Source organism: Electrona antarctica (genome assembly GCF_951216825.1).
Source record: "Electrona antarctica genome assembly, chromosome: 4".
NCBI lineage: Eukaryota > Metazoa > Chordata > Actinopteri > Myctophiformes > Myctophidae > Electrona > Electrona antarctica.
In genome coordinates this window covers 29,866,868-29,886,897 of record NC_136809.1, presented here as the reverse complement: position 1 = coordinate 29,886,897, position 20,030 = coordinate 29,866,868, and the positions used below count along the sequence as shown (strand labels likewise).

General features: G+C 39.3%; 3 protein-coding genes across 5 annotated transcripts in view; 1 reads left to right on the top strand and 2 right to left on the bottom strand.

Annotated features, from left to right (window-relative positions):
• Window positions 1–1,623: 1,623 nt before the first annotated feature.
• On the bottom strand, window positions 1,624–7,009 carry dpcd (deleted in primary ciliary dyskinesia homolog (mouse)). The gene is made up of 6 exons (XM_079498216.1): window positions 6,712–7,009; window positions 5,934–6,014; window positions 4,258–4,382; window positions 3,977–4,110; window positions 3,337–3,439; window positions 1,624–2,340 (listed from the first exon to the last, which is right to left on the bottom strand). The coding sequence occupies exons 1-6, from the start codon at window positions 6,773–6,775 to the stop codon at window positions 2,236–2,238; spliced, it is 612 nt and encodes a 203-aa protein (XP_079354342.1). The 5' UTR covers window positions 6,776–7,009; the 3' UTR covers window positions 1,624–2,235.
• Window positions 7,010–7,425: 416 nt separating this feature from the next.
• Window positions 7,426–11,864, top strand: ccdc86 (coiled-coil domain containing 86). The gene is made up of 4 exons (XM_079499352.1): window positions 7,426–8,180; window positions 10,239–10,368; window positions 10,479–10,553; window positions 11,022–11,864. The coding sequence occupies exons 1-4, from the start codon at window positions 7,609–7,611 to the stop codon at window positions 11,184–11,186; spliced, it is 942 nt and encodes a 313-aa protein (XP_079355478.1). The 5' UTR covers window positions 7,426–7,608; the 3' UTR covers window positions 11,187–11,864.
• Window positions 11,865–15,979: 4,115 nt separating this feature from the next.
• rnf24 (ring finger protein 24) overlaps window positions 15,980–20,030 on the bottom strand; it is a 46,527-nt gene continuing 42,476 nt past the window's right edge. For all 3 annotated transcript variants that reach the window (XM_079499029.1, XM_079499028.1, XM_079499027.1), the window contains exon 6: window positions 15,980–20,030. This exon is cut by the window's right edge and continues 917 nt beyond it. The gene's annotated coding sequence lies outside the window, so the exon portion shown is untranslated.

Below are 20,030 nucleotides of genomic sequence, written 5' to 3'. Positions count from 1 at the left end.
GCTTTTGTATTTAGATGAAATTGATAAAATAAAATAAAAATCGATCGATCGATACAAAAATTAATAAAGACAATTGGAACCAATTAAAAACCATCGCATGAACTTGGAAAACAAAATAGAAAATGAGACTAACCCATTTTTTTTATTTTTTATTATAGTGCTGTTCCTTCCATCTGGAAGTGCACAGAGCACAAAAGTCAGTGACCTGTGGTTTTGTCTTTGCCTTTTGCACTTGCTGTCTGGGTTTGGCACTGTGGCAAAAAAAAAGTAAGGAATCACAAGGTTGGAACAATCTATATTTAAATGTCATTGTTTCTTTAAAACAGCATTGTTCCCTTTTTATCCTCCATCTAAATATGTCTGATGGGAACCTATTTTTTAACCTGACCTTGGTTAAGAAGTAGATAAATACTAATGTTGACAAACCTTTATTTACCCAACTAAGAGTTGACTTGAGAAATCCTGATTTGATATTCTGGGCTATTATCACTGACAAACATGGGATTTTTCTGCTCTGCATGAAGTCCATTCAAAATGAAGACATGGAACAGTTACGCCTCTATCTGCTTAATCTCACCTGGGTGTCTATGGGGTTCCCAAGTCACTGTAACAGGGCCTCTATCTGCTTAATCTCACCTGGGTGTCTATGGGGTTCCCAAGTCACTGTAACAGGGCCTCTATCTGCTTAATCTCACCTGGGTGTCTATGGGGTTCCCAAGTCACTGTAACAGGGCCAACACTGTTTATTAGCCCATTTAGACCTGAGGCCGATTCTAAAAATGCCTTCTAAATTTTTAGAAGGCATTTTCTGATTTTTTTTTGAATAAATATACAAAAATGTATATATTTGTACATAATAGCAACAACTACCACAAAATGGGTTCCCATCGTGAAAGGTAAATCACACTTGTGTGAAGTGAGGGGCACCCACTGTTTTTATATTGGCCACATGACGTCTCACATCGTCAATGATTAACTGCTGCTCTAAACAAACTATAATTAAAAACCCCATAGACTTGGCTGCCATATAACATAATTCTCAAAAGCCATGTATTGGAGGGGTTATCGTCCCTCAAAGAAAAATAATAATAATAAAGGTTGTTCCCATCCTAAATGGGGTTGGTTTTTATATACACAGTGAAATCCTGATTGTTCATTTAACTACTTTCAACCTGGTGTCCCTATTTTGGGCTGACAATTTCAGAAATTGTGCAAATAACCGATCTATAAGGCTTAAGCTCACAACACGTTAGATCAGCGATTTTTAAAAGTAGAATAGGGCTTATGTTGTTAACTCCAAGAATGTACAAGTGCAACCAAACAGACCCCTACAAATGAACACTGAGGACTTTACTGTGCAGCTAAATTGACCAACGTTTTCAGCCATGGCTTTCAGGGTGGCCTTGCTACATGTGAGAAACATAAGGCTATTCAGTTAATACAAATGGGATATGCCTGCAACGGTGACCCCGTAGCTAGCGGGGACGAGGCATTGTGTGTTTTGAGTGTTTTACAAGGACATCAAGGAGGAAAAGAGGTTGGAAGGTCGGGGTGAGGGTATTATATGACTCCCCTTCACATTGCTGACTTCAGTGGGTGGAGGGTAAAGTGCAATGAGATTAATTAAAAATGAATTCTGTTTTATTGTGAATACTTTTACAGTTAAATACAAATGACATGGTCAAATATGGCATTGGCAATGCAAAGTACAAAAAGAATGCGTTGTTTTTTCTAACAATTAACATTTCAAAACATTCATGTCAGAACAAATTACAGTGCTCTTGCTCCAATTCATCAAGTCAGTAAACAACCTCATTAGTAAAACACGAGAGCCATGTGGTGGGACAGGCAGGGGAGGAATCAAGAGATACCATAAAATGAACATAGAACAAGAACATAAAGATATAAACAGATCAGACCTCAAACTGTGTTTTATAGCTCTGCTTTGAATGCACCATGTGTCATTCGCTTCAACCCACACTGATCTACAAACCAAAGAGCAGCAACTGTATGAGTAATTAAACAGTGGGGGAAAAGATCTTAACAAAATAACTTCTGTTTCTCTCCTATCCTCCAAAAATGGACCATCAATCTGGTAGTAATGTATAGATACATTTATGAGTGAATCTCTTTTGTTGATACAAAATATAAAACCAAGTGAGAACCCTAACATTTTATAACACAGTAGCTGATATTTGCAATTTGTAGGGCAGAATAGAAGAACTTCAGGATTCTTCACTGAGTTTTGCAGTCGACATCACCATCACTGTTCCCTTTCAGTTTCTTTAGCTCCTTCAGTAGCTCATGCTCAAGGGTTAAGATTTCCTTTGGTTTCTTGTACTGAGAGAGAGAAAGAGCGAGAGAAAAGAAAAGGTAATGACTTCTGCAGCCAGTCTCTTTCTCCCTGATGCACATCCCTTACTGTATTAACACACTGAAATAAGAAATCAAATATCACACAGAGACCAATTATGATAGCCCAACACTACATAACGTCAATCTTATCTGCCAGATACCCGATATTTTTCCAGCTGTCTAGCTTATATAGTTCGTAAATGCTCCTTGTATTCAAGAATTTCAGACAGCACAATATTCATAATGTGCACGCAATCTGAATGTGTTCATTCATACTCCCTGCATTTGTTCAGATGCCTGGGACCTGACATAGACAGTGACATTCGCAGAATGGGAGATGACCCTCATGTCATTGTGCTTTGAAGACAGTAGTGGTGTGGAGTAGATTGAGACAGGAAAGAGAGGGCACGTTAAGTGCAAAGATGACATGCAAAACAGATCATAGCTCAAATTCTGACCAATGAGGGAACAAGATTCAAACCTGTGATGTTGCGAGTAGGTTTGTGCTCCAAATGGTTGCACAACCAGAACATCCCACGATATACATTTTAACACCAGATATTTCATGAACAACAAAGTCTGATATGTGAAAATTTGTCATATTCTTCATGAGTTTTGTCCCATGGATTTTGGATGTGTATAAACATCAACTTTCATCACTTAAGTCATTTTAAGTTATTCATGAGTCCAGACGTGCAACATAAGATGGTGCATTTATATTCACAGATATCAATTGAAATTACACTCCAGAGTAAAACTTTCACTGCAATGCTCGAGGACTTTGACAGGACAGGAGTTTTGGCCTTTTAGGTTGGAGCTTAGAGCTGATCCTCACTACACTGTGTACAAGCTTTCTTTTTCCAAATGTTGCTATATTTAATTTAATATTGAATCACTAATGCATTTTTCTCACATCAAATAATGTGTTATCTGTAACACCCAGCATCTATCAGGTTCATTTTATAGTTGGCCAGGACTTACACTGATGATTAGAGTGTTATTAGCATGAGTGAAGCTGAGGGCAGAACAGTCCAGTGGCAGCTGACTTCGGTCTAGGTCAGGAACAGTGAACTTCTTATAATACCTGGAAAGACACAGAGGATGTGAGGATTCCTTCAAGATAAAACAAAGATCAATGTATTGCCAACAGTGCCATCTATAGGAGAGACACAAATACTGTAAGCAACAGATGAGCATCTAGCAACTTGGTAAAAAAGAGAAAAAAGTTTCCATGCACGTTTACTATACAAATGGAGAATTAGAAGTTCACTATTACCGTACTTTACTACTTGCTTCTGTTCATCATTTACCAAAAAGGGAAACAGTATTAATTGAGTCCCATAGTGGGAGTTCTGCTCTGGTTTTGGTGAAATATTAAGTAGTTCCGGTCAATTTGTGGGGGGCACAGGGGGCCATGCAGTAAAAGTAAATTAATCCACAAAACTAACTCATTTGTATTGTTGACCTATTTCTAAAATATTAGTGCAACTTTCGTTCATTTTTGACCCCTCTATCACATTATTGTTGTGTCCATATCACTACGCCCAAAAAAAAGTTCCATGTGATAGAGGGGTCAAAGTCTGAACCTTAAACCAGGTTCGTCAGGCACAATCACATTTACTTTTTGTTTGAGGTCTTTATGATGCAGCATCTTTCAGCAGGCTCCGCAGAAACATTGAAGACTTCTTTAGGATAGGGAAGATTCCGGATTCTCCACTGAAAACTGGTATTTGTGTCTTTACGCGAGAATGTAGGCTGCAGAGATGTGAGGCAAATATAGCACATTCTGTAGACACATGATCAACCTCTATCTCAAGAAATGTTTAATATAATGGAGCTAAAAAAACCTCAAATCAAATTAGAAAAGGGGGAAAATAATAATAATGGTACCACAAAACATACATTAGCACAGTTCTCCTTGATCCCATCAGATTCCAAAGAGGCAACAGTGGCCATGTGAGGCTCCCCGACCTCTGTCTGCCATTGGCCCTGAGCTCCCAGTGAGCTTTTAGACTTCCACTTTCTCACTGAAAAAGTGTGAAACATGAGGTATATGAACAACATATTCAATTAAATTCAACTTGGCTGTAAATGCACTGTACACAAGTGTACTTACTACTTAGTGTCATGTTTGTTCTACATGCAGCATAAATTACAACCATATATCTCAACCCTGAATTTTGAAGCTATATTGAGCTTTTATTTTACTTAGGTTGAAGATTCGTCAACAGTGGACAGTAGTTCATTCTAGACAAGACAAGATATATCTAACCTGAATCATGAATGTATTTCCCATAGGCCTATGTTGTTGAATGAATGTCACAATTGCTATACATTATAGCTATACATTTTGAGTGGATATGTGTTCAGATGGCTGTCAGATAGTCAGACTATGCTGCATTGCAAGTCTGAGATGTAAAACATGTGCGTACACAAGCTGAGAAGCAGATGTGAGATTTGATTTTCACCGTACGCCCAAGTCAAAGTGACGATAGAATGATACATCCCTAAAGTTACGGTGATCTTGGTGTACGGTTTTATAAATGAGGGCCATAGTCTCATCTCCATGCAATTTTTTTCGTTTGTTTAATAGACCAAGGTTTCGACCCAGAGATCTTCATCAAGGCACAACCCATAATTAGCCCATATCTTCTTAATTTATCCGAAACCCAAACCGTTCAAATACTGAAATATGAACAATAGTAGTATAACATGTATAATGCAGAGTAAATCAATATTTACTCATTCTGTGGATTAAAATATAGAAATGTGTACAGTAGGCAGTACAGATACAAGAACAGAGTGTACACACCAATAATTATGTTTTATCTCACCACAAAGCATTTCACGTTTTGACTTTTGACCTACATGCTCTTCATCAGAGCAGTTTGATTATTGGGAGCTCACTTATTTGTTTCATATTGTATGTCCTTTGTCTGGCACCTGCGTTTTCGTTGTGCATGGGTGTCTATGCTTTTTGAGTGGTGCAGCCATAGGGTGCAGCCACTCCAATGCCCAGCAATGTCTGTCCCTATGTCTGTCTGTCTGTATGTATGTCCCTATGTATGATTAGGGTACCAACAGGTGACAAAGTGGTGCTGTTGAGCTTCACACTGTACACAGCTGCATGATGGGAAGCAGAGTTTTTAGTGTTTGGGAAGCTGTGAGTGGGAAGCTGAGAGCAAGCAATACTATCAGACAATCAATAAAAATATAAAGTATAAATATAAAGTACAGTACAGTGACAGTACAGTAGAGGGACCCCCTGGGGACCACCATATGGTAACTCTAACATTTCTCGACCGTTTCTGACATAGGGCGGCTCGCCGGAACCGGGCCGCCACCCTTGGGCGCGTTCCTGTGGGTCTGGATGTTCCGGGGCCCCCCCGGGGACCGCCACACGGTAACTCTGTCATTTCTCAACCGTTTCAGACGCTGGGCGGGTCGCCAGAACTGGCAACAACACTATAACAATAAAAAGTATAGTTGCACCACTCAGTTCACACAGGTGTGATTTTTCAGAAACAGATACAAACCCATACGCATAAACAAAGACATTATCCTCCACTTCAGCTTACCGATGAGCTCATCTGTTTGTAGATCATACTCCTCTGCCATTTCTTTCCCATCCGTAAAGAGATAGTGGACCTTCCTTTTCCCTTGATAAACATTAGAAAGACGCTACATGATTATAGATGAACCGTCAAGACAAGACAAATAAACGCATGAATGTGTTTATTTTAAACACAGAGCACAGGAGCACAGGAATAAAAAATAGCATGCCAACTAGAGAGCTTATATTTCATAATTTGGCATAGGCTACTAGTAAGTAATTAGCCGAGCCACGTTGAATATATTGTATTGCATGTCTTGTTGATGATGAATATTGAGTCAAATGGATCACAATGGAAACAATAACCAGGGCTTTTTGTGTTATACTTTTTTGACTGTACTGCCATACTGTTAACAAACTTGTTAATAAAGTAGTCAATATCTCCTGTTTCCATAGCTTTAGCAGCTATAAGTGTATACAGTAGTTCAGTAGTTGCAGAGGCTTAGTAGTTGATAGTTGTTTTCAGGCTGCCAGGCAGGAACAGTTCAATCAGGGGATTGATTACAGACATAGACAGGTGCACGGTTAGACTGGGTAACTTGTGAATTTGGGATTTTGGGTAGCCCTTAGGGGTAGCCCCATATGGGACCTCTCCATCCGTTCATACCATAGAGTATGGTTCATACCATAGAGTTCATACTGTCTGTAGCTGTAATGTAACGTTGCGACGTTTATGTGCAACCAGCGAATATAAGCTTTCAAAGAGTTATTTCTACTTAAGTAGATACATTTGTTGCACTCACCATCTTGTATCAAAGCTGTTTTCTTTGATGATTTAAGAAGATCAGTCCAGCATTGCACAGCCATGTTGCTAACTTGCTGTTGTAATGTAAACTAAAGCGACACTTCCTGAAACACTACGTAGCCAAGGAAACGGCATTCATTTTTTTATTTAATTTTTTTAAGGCATGTCATTATTTTTAAACATTATACAATTTCAAACATATGTAAGTAATGGTGGTTATATTTATATAGGTTAAATGGTTAAAAAAAAGGGTTTAGTTTTCGTTTTCAACTAAAGGAGAAAGAAATATGGGGGGCGTTCCGGCGTTGACCAGTGTTGCCAGATTATGTAAGAGAAACAAGCAACCAGTGAAAACAAGCCCAAAAGAAGCGAGCACTTCGCCCTTTCAAACATGTTTGAAAATAGCAGATCGACAATACAAATCTTGAAGACATTCTTGAAGACATTTTGAAAAATGTGGAATGTTCTTTAAACATTTTTAACAACACAAATATTGTATGGAGGTTCCTGGCATAACACGTTTTCAGATGGGGGTCAGACAAATATATAATAATTTGGGGGTCCTTGAATTGAAAATGTAACCCTGGTTTAAACAACATTAGGAAACAAGCCCAAAAAACCGCAACACGCAACTAAAATATTTACAAGCTACATTACAGAAAACAAGCTCAGAGTCGCTTACAATAAGCAAACATGGCAACATTGGCGTTGACCCGGAAGTGAAACGATGAATCGACAAACGCAAACGCACAGTCGCCAGACTCGACACACACACGTGTGAGTTTTGTGGAATGTAATGGCTGTCTGTTGAGTTTGGTCGTCTTCATATTTATCTGTCATTACGCGTGATTTACCGTTCCGTTTACAACAACACGTCCTATTTGAATTAGACATCATGTCGGCCGAGGAAGAAGCTTTGCTGAATGGAAACACCGCGTCCTCCGGAGCTGCAGAACTAGAGGCCGACACTATTATCATAGAGCCAGACTCTCCGCCGCCGGTGGTCACACGGCGGACCCGGAGCGGACGGGTGGTCCGGACCCCGTCTGCTCTCCTCGACTCTCAGACGGTGAAGACCCCCGCCCGGCGGGCCAGGAGGTCTACGGTCAAGGAGTTGCCAGAACCAGATGAAAAAACAGACGTGGAACTTGAAGGCGATAAGTGCGTGGTTCCTGCCGTGGAAAACGAGTCTACAGAGCCAAATAAGTCGATACCGAGCACAGAGTCCAACTCAATCGAGGTATCGTTATGTCCAGAACCTGCTGAAAGCACAGACGAACCTACTGAAAACAACATAGGGACTGTTCGATCTCCTTCTACACCGATGGAAACGCCACCCGCATGTCCGGATAAAACCACAGCCAAGAAGAGGAGGCATTCAGAGTCCGAGGCGAAACACCAGAACCCGGTTATTCCCCTGGGGAAACCCAAGTCCGGACGGGTGTGGAAGGACCGTAATAAAACAAGGTGAGCTAACTTGGTCAGGTCAGCGCCTTAGATATAGACAGAGTTACGCAAACTGCGTTCAATTCATGGGGCCAGTCTAGCCCTTTCGAAGTTTCGGGACCCTCGGTTACCTTTTCTGAATTTTGTACGGCGGTACCCTAGGGTCCCTGATTGGTTATTCCACTCAACATAGGACGCAGATTTACATTCTCATTTAATTTGAGTGTTGGTGAGATGTTTCAAAGATGCATAACACAGCTATAGGAGACAACGGAAACGTGTGCGAAAGAGCGGTAATCGGAGTTGCCGTGAAGTTTTTTTTATTTATTTTTAAGTTTTGGCTTCTCTGAAATTCTAGGTAACTGAGGGTTCCAAAAGGGACAACCCGGACAAGTCCTAGACCGGAAGTAGGCAGAAATGCATTGGACTGTCCGACTCAGGCAACAGCCTAGCCCCTCTCGGAACCCTACGTTAAAGTTTTCTGACATTTTGATGACTTTAGACGTAGGGTTCCTTCCCGTCGACTTCAAGCGACGTGCTCATTTCAATACGCAGGCAAACGGAGACAACGGAGAAAACGGAACCCTCCGCGAACGGCTCAGAAGCCGTTAAGTATTTGTTGTTGTTGTTAGACCGTTTTGGCAGCTCTCTTCCTTCCTTCCTTGACTTCCTTATTGACATCCTATTGTCCCGCCTCCAGCACCGTGGCTGGCTACCTGCGACAGAGGCAGGACGTAGGGACTGACGCGCAGATAGCCAGTTCCGGCTAAGTTTGCCTGCGTATTGAAATGAGCACGTCGCTTGAAGTCGACGGGAAGGAACCCTACGTCTAAAGTCATCAAAATGTCAGAAAACGTTAACGTAGGGTTCCGAGAGGGGCTAGCAACAGCCCAGCTTTAATGATCTTAAATCAGGGGTGGGCAACTTTGACGATGTCGAGGGCCAATATATTTCCACACTCACTCCAGAGGGGCCACAGTGCATATTACTGTCGTAGCAAAAATAGCCGATCTACAAGCTCAAAATGCGTCGCGATGCGTTTTGAGCTTGTAGATCAGCTATTTTTGCTATATTTGAATTGAAAACCTGAATTTTTTTTTGCTATTTTTGAATTGGAATCCTGAAAAGTAACCTTTTTATTGAATTTCAAATGCATTTAGTTATAGTTGTGAACATTATGAACTGTTAACATAACTACATTGGACACAAAAAGACAAACATTTTAATACTAGGCATTATGTACTAGTCATGTAATACTAGTCATTAAGTACTAGTCATTTAATACTAGTCATGAAGTAATTAATGTGTGTTTGGAATTGTAAAAGCTTAAATCAATACTATATCAGTATTCTGATATAAGTGATGGTGGGGGCCGCATGTGGCCCCCGGGCCGCCAGTTGCCCACCCCTTTCTTAAATGATTAAATCCCTTTATTTTAGATTGTTTTGTAGTAATCGTACGACATAAACATTAAAGAGACTTTAGTTGTTACTGTACAATACTTGAACAGTTGGCATGTTGCACACATGCTTAAAATAGCTCTTATTTGCGCCGCCCTAGTTGAAAACAATGTATTTCCAACTCCAGCTTGTCTCAGTTCAGGCTGCATGAACAGTGCTCGAGTGCTCTGTTTCTGCCCCCTCAACATCGCAGCTCTTCTATTAGATGGTTCTGGGTCAGGTGTTCCTCTGAGTCTAGCGGGTCCATTGGTTGGCGTAGAGACGGTAACAATATTTTACTGTAGCTGTGGTTGTGTTTTCTGTTTTTGTTCGCTCTGGTCCATAGCCAGCTCAGAGCTAAGTTTATGTAACTTTGCCACAAAATGTAGTCGCTCATGTCTTGTAGTCTTACCCCTGTCTTATCAGCTGTCAATCAGTTAACAAGACCTTCACAGACTAGTTTAACTGTATGATCAATTGATCACAGCTAGGAAAGCGACCACACATTTTCAGCTGACAGGATTTATTTCCATAGACCTTCAGGAGAAAATGTGCTTGCCTCAACTGAAAGAAATACTGCCACCACCATAGAGCTGTGCTGTTTGACCAGACTAAATGTTTTTTTATTTAAATTTAACAGGTTCTCTGCAATGGTGCAAGATAAGCCACTGCGTTCTTCTTGGGAGAAGAAGATGGCAGCAAAACGAGATAAAGACTTGGTGAAAAAGTTTTCTCTGCAGCTTAAAGAAGACAAAGCCAGAGAGAAGGAGGTAGGATGTACAGAATGCATACATACGTATGCTATATGCTAAACATTTCTTGCCTTTCAATATGCAATCACATGTGGTTTTTGTTCATTCTGTATTTCCTTCCACTGTAGGACAAGAGGAAAAGGCGCGAGGAGAACTTGAAACGTCGTGCTGAGAATGAACGCAAATCAGAGATTGTGCAAGTGGTAAGTCAACGCTCTGTATAAAACACAGAGAAGCACCTATACTAAGTCAGTGTCGCGCTTGTGCATCATCATACCAAAACCTAACCCACAGAAGACAGTTGACGCTGCTCTAATATTATATCACAATATAATGTTTTATCATTGACCTAAAAGGCATTATACTGTATATCAAGGACTGTATAACAAGGATAGTATGATTAAAAAAAGGTTAGGCCTATGTCTTTTTCAGAAATGACTGGACATGTGGAAAACCTTAAACATGCAGAGTGATGCATTACTTTACCTGGGTTACATCTTCTGATACTTGAATGTCTTCAAATGAAATATTAATCCTGTGCCGTGTAGTGTTTTGTTTCATTAGCGCGATCGTGACAAAATCTTCTGCCTTATTTGTGGTTTCTCTTTCACTCATTCAATGTTTGTCGTACTTCTGACTGCATGATGTATTGTTATTTATTTTAATCTCAGATCCACAATACAACGAAGATTAAGAGGATGAAGAAGAAGCAGCTGAGAAAAATTGAGAAGAGGGACACACTGGCTCTGTTACAGAAATCCCAGCCTAAAATGGCAAAAGCCAAACCAAAGGGGAGACCGAGCAAAATCCAAACAAAAGAGGAGATCATTGTCTAAGACCAATAATGTCTTACAGTTGTATGACAGCAAGTAACTTACTCTGTGTCTCTCTCTCTACTCCTCAATACAGTTAGTGACTTTATTGAAACATTGGGTCCAAACAATAATCCAAAACCATGAATAAAAACTTTAAAAAGGCACAATTCATTAAAATATACAATACACAACACAAAGTCCCTTTACAACAGGAGCTTTCTATTGCTCCAAAAGTGACAGGCAGGCATGTAGCATATGCAAAGTTCCTCTGTTGTGCACACAGTGAGCTCAAATCAATACTCTTGTGTCCAATTTGTCCTTATTTCACTCTGTCTTGTGTGAGGGGACACCAGTATGTGCTGTTCGTTTTGTATTTCAGTCTCGCATTGACAAATATGCAGATTTTCGGTCGAAACGGCTGGCTCAGGTGGTATGCGATTTCATCTTCCTATTTCCACATGCAGTTTATGGGCGAACAACCGAAACCGTGTAAAGGTGAGGTTATCCTCAAATACTCAATGTAAGGTGTACTGCTGGTGCTGGTATAGAGTACACAAACACGGTTTCATGTTTTACCTGAACGCTTACTGTACACAGAACTTGAATAAAAGTGCAAAAGACATGCATATCCCATATCTACCAGGCAGGCTGCTGGTTTGCCATGTGAGAAAAATGAATAAAATCAGTATACAACTCTCATTTTGCAGATCTTTATTTTGATGTTTTCTCAAGTCTTCCTCCGATGTTTTTTTTTGTTTAATCATGATTAATGTTGCATTGAGTTAGACATGTTATAGTTAATCTGGTGTGGTTCCTTCAGTTTGTATCTGACAGCTACAGTACATCTATCTCCCAGATAAAGTTAAAAAATAAAAATACATATGTCTGTTAGCTGCTTTTTATAACGGATGGGCTGAAGACAGTATATGATATCTTTATATCTCACTCATAAGAGAGATATTCATGTGGCTTACCGGTATAGACACATCAAATGGTTCAAAAGTACTGTAGTCTAGAAATGACATGCTCATGTTGAATTTGCTCTTTTATATATTATCATCTTAACCTGTTCTTAGACTGCTGTGCATTTTGATTTATGGTCACAGTCACATAACCCTAACAAAACACTATTCAGAAACAACCACTGAAACTAATCGCTAAAATGTGGTAGATGGGAGCACAAACACTATCATACAAACATTTGTATGATAGTTTGACCAGAGTCTGCTGTGAGTGGAGAGCTCATGTTCTTTTAGTTTGACCAGAGTCTGCTGTGAGTGGAGAGCTCATGTTCTTTTAGTTTGACCAGAGTCTGCTGTGAGTGGAGAGCTCATGTTGACCAGAGTCTGCTGTGAGTGGAGAGCTCATGTTCTTTTCACTTTAGTATTTTCCATCTGTACTGCTTCCAACTGCTAAGTTTGTCATTCTCACAGTGCAAATAGACATTTTGGCTTATTGGTAATGCTAGAGGAAATAAGCGTTACATTTATTTTTGTTAAATTACACATAGGGCATAGAAAATATTCTTCAAGTGGGCCAATGGCTCCTTTCCTTTGTGGAATTCAGTAGAGGCATGTGTAGAATACACAGGACCACAATGGAAATATTGTGTTATCCTTTTAACAATTGTTGTAAACCGCACCTGTACAAATTGCAAACTGTTAATAAAGTATCCAATATAAACCAATCAATACCCACAACTCAGAATGTTTCTATAATAAAACTGAGGGAATTGTATCACCTGAGACTTTTATCAGCAGCTTCGTGATATTGGAATTATATACAATCCTGCCCTCTTGTGGTCATGACATCAAAGGACAGGACTATAATAAACCACAAATGAGCCTAATTGTCTCATGCCGCTCAATGTCCCAAAAGGGCACTGAGTGAGGATTGATTGATCATGTTCTTATTGATTCTGTGTGTAGTGCCATCATTAGTTCTGACCCTAAAAGCTTCTCTAATTGTGTTGGTGTTGTAATGCATAAATCAAATGACCCTGGCCTTATTACTTGTCTTATAGTCCAGCTGCAATGGCTTTTCTCTGACCTTTATTGTGAAAGTCTATTCATTTGTCTTGTCTTCTATGTCTTCTATCATTGTCTACCTACAACACTAGGTTAGTAGTCTGACTTACTTTGATTTATCCTTGGTCTGACTGAAGTTTGCATACATGATTGGTAAAATCCATGGCGCTGACCATGGTCCTGAAATAGTATATTAGTAGTTGTGCTCATAGATAGATGATCATACCTGTAGGCCTACATGACCTCTTTCTAAAAACAAGCATTTTTGTTGGATGAGCCATTCAGCTGATACGCCTAGCTTTCAAACCACTTGCATTATTTATGTACTGTAATATGGTTTTGGTATGCACAACTGATGTGGACGATAGACATAGGCAAATGTAAAACAGGTAGAGGATAATCTTAGGTTTTATGTTTGGATTGTGGTGGAACTTGAACAAAGTCAAACGGACACCTATTTCCTACTTTTGCAATTGCCAACATAATAGTACCAGTATCGGAAGTGGAAATGTGGTATTACCCATTGCTAATATAAAACGTAAACACTGGCTACTGTACAAAGCCTATATTCTGTCTGTTACGTTCTAAATGGTCTTACCTGGTACAACATTCCTATACACAAATTAAAACAACTAAGATCAAGGCTACTTCTAATGACATCCAACACACAAATGCATGTGCAATGATTCAGAACACTTATTTGTAACTCCAAATATGAGAGCATTGCTTGCTATGAACAAGCTTTTCACATCAGCAGATGTATAAAACTCACACCCAAGTTCTAACTTCTAATTTCTTTTCTGACTGACACAATACCTATATATTCTTTGTTACAGAAATATAAACAAATTTGCTTTGAAGCTGAATGGGAATGCAAGCACAAGTTGGTACATAAAACCAGTGGTCACAAGTATATAATATAATATATATATAAGTAGCCTTGCCGAGCCATGAGGCCCATAGGGCAGGAGCCTATCTCCTGTTTCTGTAGCGTGAGGCAGCTTGATGTACAAGTACACCCCCTGGACATGACACTAGTATGTCGCAGGGACTTACCCCCAATCCAACCCTTGATGCTGAGTGTCAAGCAGGGAGGCACTGGGTCCCATTTTTTAGAGTCTTTGGTATGACCCGGCCGGGGATTGAACCCCGACCTCCCAGTCACAGGGCGGACACTCTAACCACAAGGCCACTGAGCTGGTACACAAGTATATAGTATATAAGCTATTAACTAAAAGAAGAAACCCATTCCCCTCTTTCTTCCCTGAATATTTGGTAGAGCCTGACAAGCAAAATGTACACAGTCAATACGCATATTGACTGACTCACTTGAATGAGGGGCATGTTTCCCCAATGTTTCCAGCTCCCTCACATTGTACACTGACGTGTGTTCTTCAGAATGTAAGGTCCCAAGCAATGTCCTAATGTCCTGAACTAGGTTAAGGGGCTACAAATAAAACAAGCAATGCAATTCTGTAATCGATTTTCAATAGCACATCATATTATTTTAAACGAATACATGATAGACAGTACAACATCCTCCTCACACAGTATGTCACGCATCATAACTTGAGTGAAGGAATATTGACTGGGCACCAGTGCACTGATCTAGAGAATTAAGCTTATTCTAGTCACCTATACAGTAGTGATTCCATGTAAGGGTATCCAGTGCATACTTTATGGTTCACAGAAGGTAAAAATAGAAGGAATGTTCTTATGGAAGTTCTATTCAAGGTTGGCAGCATGGCCTTAGGCCTATTAACAGCAATGACTGGATCTGTGCATTGTACACTGTCTATAATTATGAGATTCTATGGAAAGTTTCCAAGATGCATATACATCACCTCGACACATTGTGAGCTTATAGATTGGCTATTTTCAAATGGCCGAAATTTAAGTGGTTAATGTATGTTTTGTAATAATAATCAAAATCTACAAAGCAACTAATAACTAAAGTAAATAATTGTACTGGAGTAAGTACAATATTTGCTTCTCAGATGTAGTGGAGTAGAAGCAAAAGTACTGGAAATTAGAAATACTTAAATAAAGTAAAAAATACCTCAAACGTTTACTTATGTACTGTACTTAAGTAAATGTACTTTACAGTTACTTTACACCACTGCCAAGCAGATAGTCATTTTGTGGACAATTGGTGCTATTTTGTGCACTAACTGTCTTTAGTGCACACGAGAGTAGCAAGTCCTGGGCTGGCATCACGTTACTTCAATGAATTGAGTACAAAGGACCCCATTGGAAACAATCCATAGGTATGCTTTCTTGGGGTTAATGCCTCTTTAGCAGACCTTGTATTGAACTGTACTTCCCTGTGCTTTTTCTGCAAACTGCTAATAAAGTCAATCAAAACTCCCACTACCCCTGGGACACTGTATGTTTCCATTATACAATATATAGTTGTATATATAGCACAACTACAATTCTCAGAAAACCTGACTGCTTCAAAACGGTAAAATAATTGTAATAATGTCTCTCTACAATCAAACTATTAATCAGTCAATAATCAAGATAATTAATCCTGGTGCTTTGAGGACTGCACTGCACTGCACACATTTCTATTTTCAGCTACAGCATATGTTGAAAAATCTAAATTTAGCATTTTAATATTGCTGGTATGCTACTATTCTTTTTATAAACCACTTCCCTGGGGGAACTCCAGTCAAAGTATAGTATGTAGTGATAACGTATGGTAAATAAAAAATCCTTGTGTAGTGTGAACCTGCTTTCGACCCAAAAATCTATATAACACACAACACAACATTTGATATTACTTCCAAAACTTGGAAACTTTATTTACAGTTCAAGTCAGTCACATGCAAGTTTATTTTAATGAATAAACGTGAAATTAGGCAAAAAAGGCATTTTATTTTCTCCAAAATAGCAATTAAATATACAAAAATAGAGCTTACAAATACTGTACAGCAAATTGTCTCCAAAAATATTCTGCTGCAGAATTCTTAAAAGTTTTATAAACAATGTCTGTGGGGGTCCACAAACGGCATCAGTGTTACGAAAAAGGGGGTCAGGGTAACATTGTGGGATTGGGGGTGTTTATGGGACCCAAGAGAGAGGGATGTGTTGGTACAAGTGGAAAAAGGTAGTGTATGTTCATTTAAACATTGAGGGAGAAGTTATTTGAGGCTCAGGGATTATAGGGCACTACACAGGGAATAAATACACACAATACAACAAGAAGATACTTCAGTTTAGTGAGGCAGTGATGAAGCCCAAATGGGTCTAGAAACATTGGGGGCAATAAAGACTCACTTAAGAGGTGTGTACCAGTTTGGAATGACCTCCTTTTAAATGTATTGACTTTCATCATTTTCATAATCACTTAATTCCATCATAAAACGTCAATTCCAAAATACCAACTCATGCTCTGGTATCACTTGCTGGCTGTCACTTCTCATTCTACAGTATACTAACAGAGTCAGTGAATTATTGGCCTCTTTCAGAACGGGAGCTCTGGATTTCCTTATAGTGGTATTTCAGCCTGAGATGGATTTCCTTAGAATTTCAGCCTGAGTGTGCCTATTCATCTATTTATGAAAAGCTTTAACACAGAACTAGTACTGACGTCACTGGTGATCGGGAATAGTGATGACACTTTGTCATGAATGCACATTTTCGTATTTGGCTGCAATCTGGAACTGACTGTTAATAAAAGGTACTTTAATTTAGCTAACACCACCCATGAGATAAAGTTAAAACCAATTAAGCACCATTTCATACTTTCAGTAAGAAAGGAAATTGCAATGTATTCAGAATATTGCTATTCTTTAGACTCAAAACATTGTCAGGGATGTTGAGATCGTCAGCTAATTTATCTTAATTCCTTTGTTGGCACATTGTCTTTATCCAGACTAGGACGGCACGCTATACATTGTTGGGCAAATGGCAGGAAGTACTGAGCTGCCATATAATCTGGAGGCACCTTCCATTATATATAAATACACTATTTTCATTACTACTCTCTATTTACATTTAACAATGGTGAATTCAGTGGCAATTTGCCTACATAAACTGTCATGCTTTCACCTTCAGTCTCTGTTCATCTACATTTTGAATCATCCCACAAGCTAGACATAAATTCAAAGACAAACCTGCAAACACAAAACCAAGCTTTAAAACTTGTGTTGTTACCATGATCCATGTTTGGGCTAGGTCATCTCCTGGGACAGTAGCAGGGCACTGCTCAGAAAATACTCTGGGGAGGAATAATGATACCAGGTTTTAGTATGACTTTTTTTTTACCACGTTCTACTGTGACTTTACAAGGTGAAGCCACGTAGCCGGAGTAATGGGATGTGGGAATTATGGGCAGTCCCCTGATGATTACCATTTTCATTTAGTTAAAAAAAAGTTGAGATTGCCTGCCCTGATTGACCTACTTGCCCTACTTTCCTAGTAAGCTTGGATACATTTTAGAAGGGCACGTTGCAGAAACCTCTAAAAAAAAATCAAAGAATCAATGATGTTCTCAAATTGGTATGTACAGTAACTGCTTCTGCACAGCTGCAGACCAAGAAGCATGTTATATGTTATCAAAACACCTAATAAAGATGGCCAGGCTCACACAAGGTGTTTTCCTCTTGTTCAACTGTAAATCAACCCTTACTTAACTACTGCAGTACAAAAACAAAGAGAAATAGTGATAGAAATTAATCTACATGTCTTGTACCCCAGAGGCAATGGCAACCACTCTCCAACACTCCTCTATTGAGATATTTTTTCTTTCTTTTTTTAAGGGTTACCACTCTACCTCTATGGGACAGAGTTGAGTCTCTATGCTTTAATTATCAGTGGGAGCCATTTGACCATCTTCAATTCACTTTCATAATCGTACAGCCTCTGCAATTCAACCTCTTAATGTTTGGCTTTATAGCATAAAAGCTATTAAAGAACATAATATTGATGAAGTTCAATATGCAGTAGCAACGTGTGGCACTTTCCATTCCATCCGTGAAAGACACTGAAACTCTCTTTGCTCATTTTGGTATTTTCTGGCGAAAAACTATACACCTTTCATCTCATTTGTATCCTTAAAAAAAAAGAAAGAAAAAAAAAAAGATTTTGATTCACAAGGGTGTTACACATTTGGGACACTTTTACCGGCTTTTTTCCATACTCAAACAGCATTTTAAACCATTGACTGATGGCTACTCGAGTACACAATGACAAGGTTCATAGGGATCTGTGTGTTGGTGAACAAAACCACAATGTGTAGCACAGAGAAACACAGTGAAATAGAGGTGGGGAGAAAGCACCAGAATAAGGGCACTAAAGAGCAGGGCTGTGTGGAGATGAATAAAAATGCTGCCTCACCCTAACTTGCTGACCACTGCCTCTCTGTCAGCATAGCAAGGGGACTAGTATGCAGTCATGTCCACTTATGTACACAGTACACATCCTCAGTGTTAATTTAAACCGAATGTATTCAAATGGACCCATATCCACTAGCTAGTCAATTATTTGTCATATCTACTAATGTAAATTCGATGGTAGAGTTGTGTAATTGTGTGAATAGCACTTTTTTAGGAGTTGAACTAACTAGAACTCATTGGTTCTAATCAAACTGATTTGTAGGCATTATAGGCGATATAGACCTACATGTTTAAGAGATTGTTTCTAACCCTTACAGTCTTGAGAGAGATTATGGATTATCCTTCCAAAATTCACCACCACGGCTCAGCATTAAAAATGTAAATAATAAAACCCCTAACTGTTCAGTTACTGCATAGGCCCTTTTTCTACCAGGGTTGAACCGGTTCGGTTCTTCCACTGAAAAATGACTTGGTTCAGAACCCTAAAAGTTGGTTCAGAACTGGAACCAAATAATGTCCACTGGTTCCATGAAAGCACCAAGGTTCCAAGAATATATAACGGAACCAGTTCTAGAACCAAAGTTCGTTTGGTGAAAAAGGGGACATACTGAATTCAATGATTCATTTAACACCATAGCTAGCAGGTTTTTGTTTAGTTAAACACAATTAAATAAAGTTCTGGGGAGATTTGGTAGATAAAGAGATTGGCTATAGACGACATACTGTAGTCATGGATATTTTTGTAAAATCTGATTCATGATTAGACTCATCCCACTGGACTCCTGGATTGCGTGCTTAATAACTGTATAAAACTAAAACAACTCAACTGTGTATTTTTCCAAGACTGTTTTGATAGCATCATGACTGACTGTTAAGGAGGGGCAATGTTGAAGAAGGCCAAAGACTTATGTAACACAGATCATGTTTGATTGGCTGTGCCAAGGTTTAGGAACAGCTGATTGGTTGTTTCAGGGAGTCATAGGAACATATGATTGGCTGTCATAGTCATAGGAAGGACCCCTCAGGTCAGGTTTCCCCATTTCCTGCTCTCCAAAACACAGGAAGTGACTACTGTGTGTGTGCGTGCGTGCGTGCGTCTCTGTCTGTCCGTCTGTCTTCAGTCAATAATGTCCTCCTAAGACAAATAATTTGTTCTTCATTGTGTTTTTTCTATATTCACAGTACTTTCCTAAGCATTGTTGCAGTATTCCACTGCATTATATAAGCCACACAACCAGTGATGATTAGTTGATTTGTTTGAAAGGACAGACAGTAGCCATACTGTACAAAAGAAAACCACAACTTGTGTAGCCTTTTATACTGTATCAAGTTATAAAGCCTTCATATGAGTGTGAGTGTTTGTATGTAAGAGGCATGGCCCAAAAAATAAAAACATCTTGGCTTCAACACATTCAGGCCTTCAACATTAATTCACATTTAGTTGGACGTTGAGTCCAGAGGTTCTATGAGCATTTTTCTGATGAGTATGTGATTGT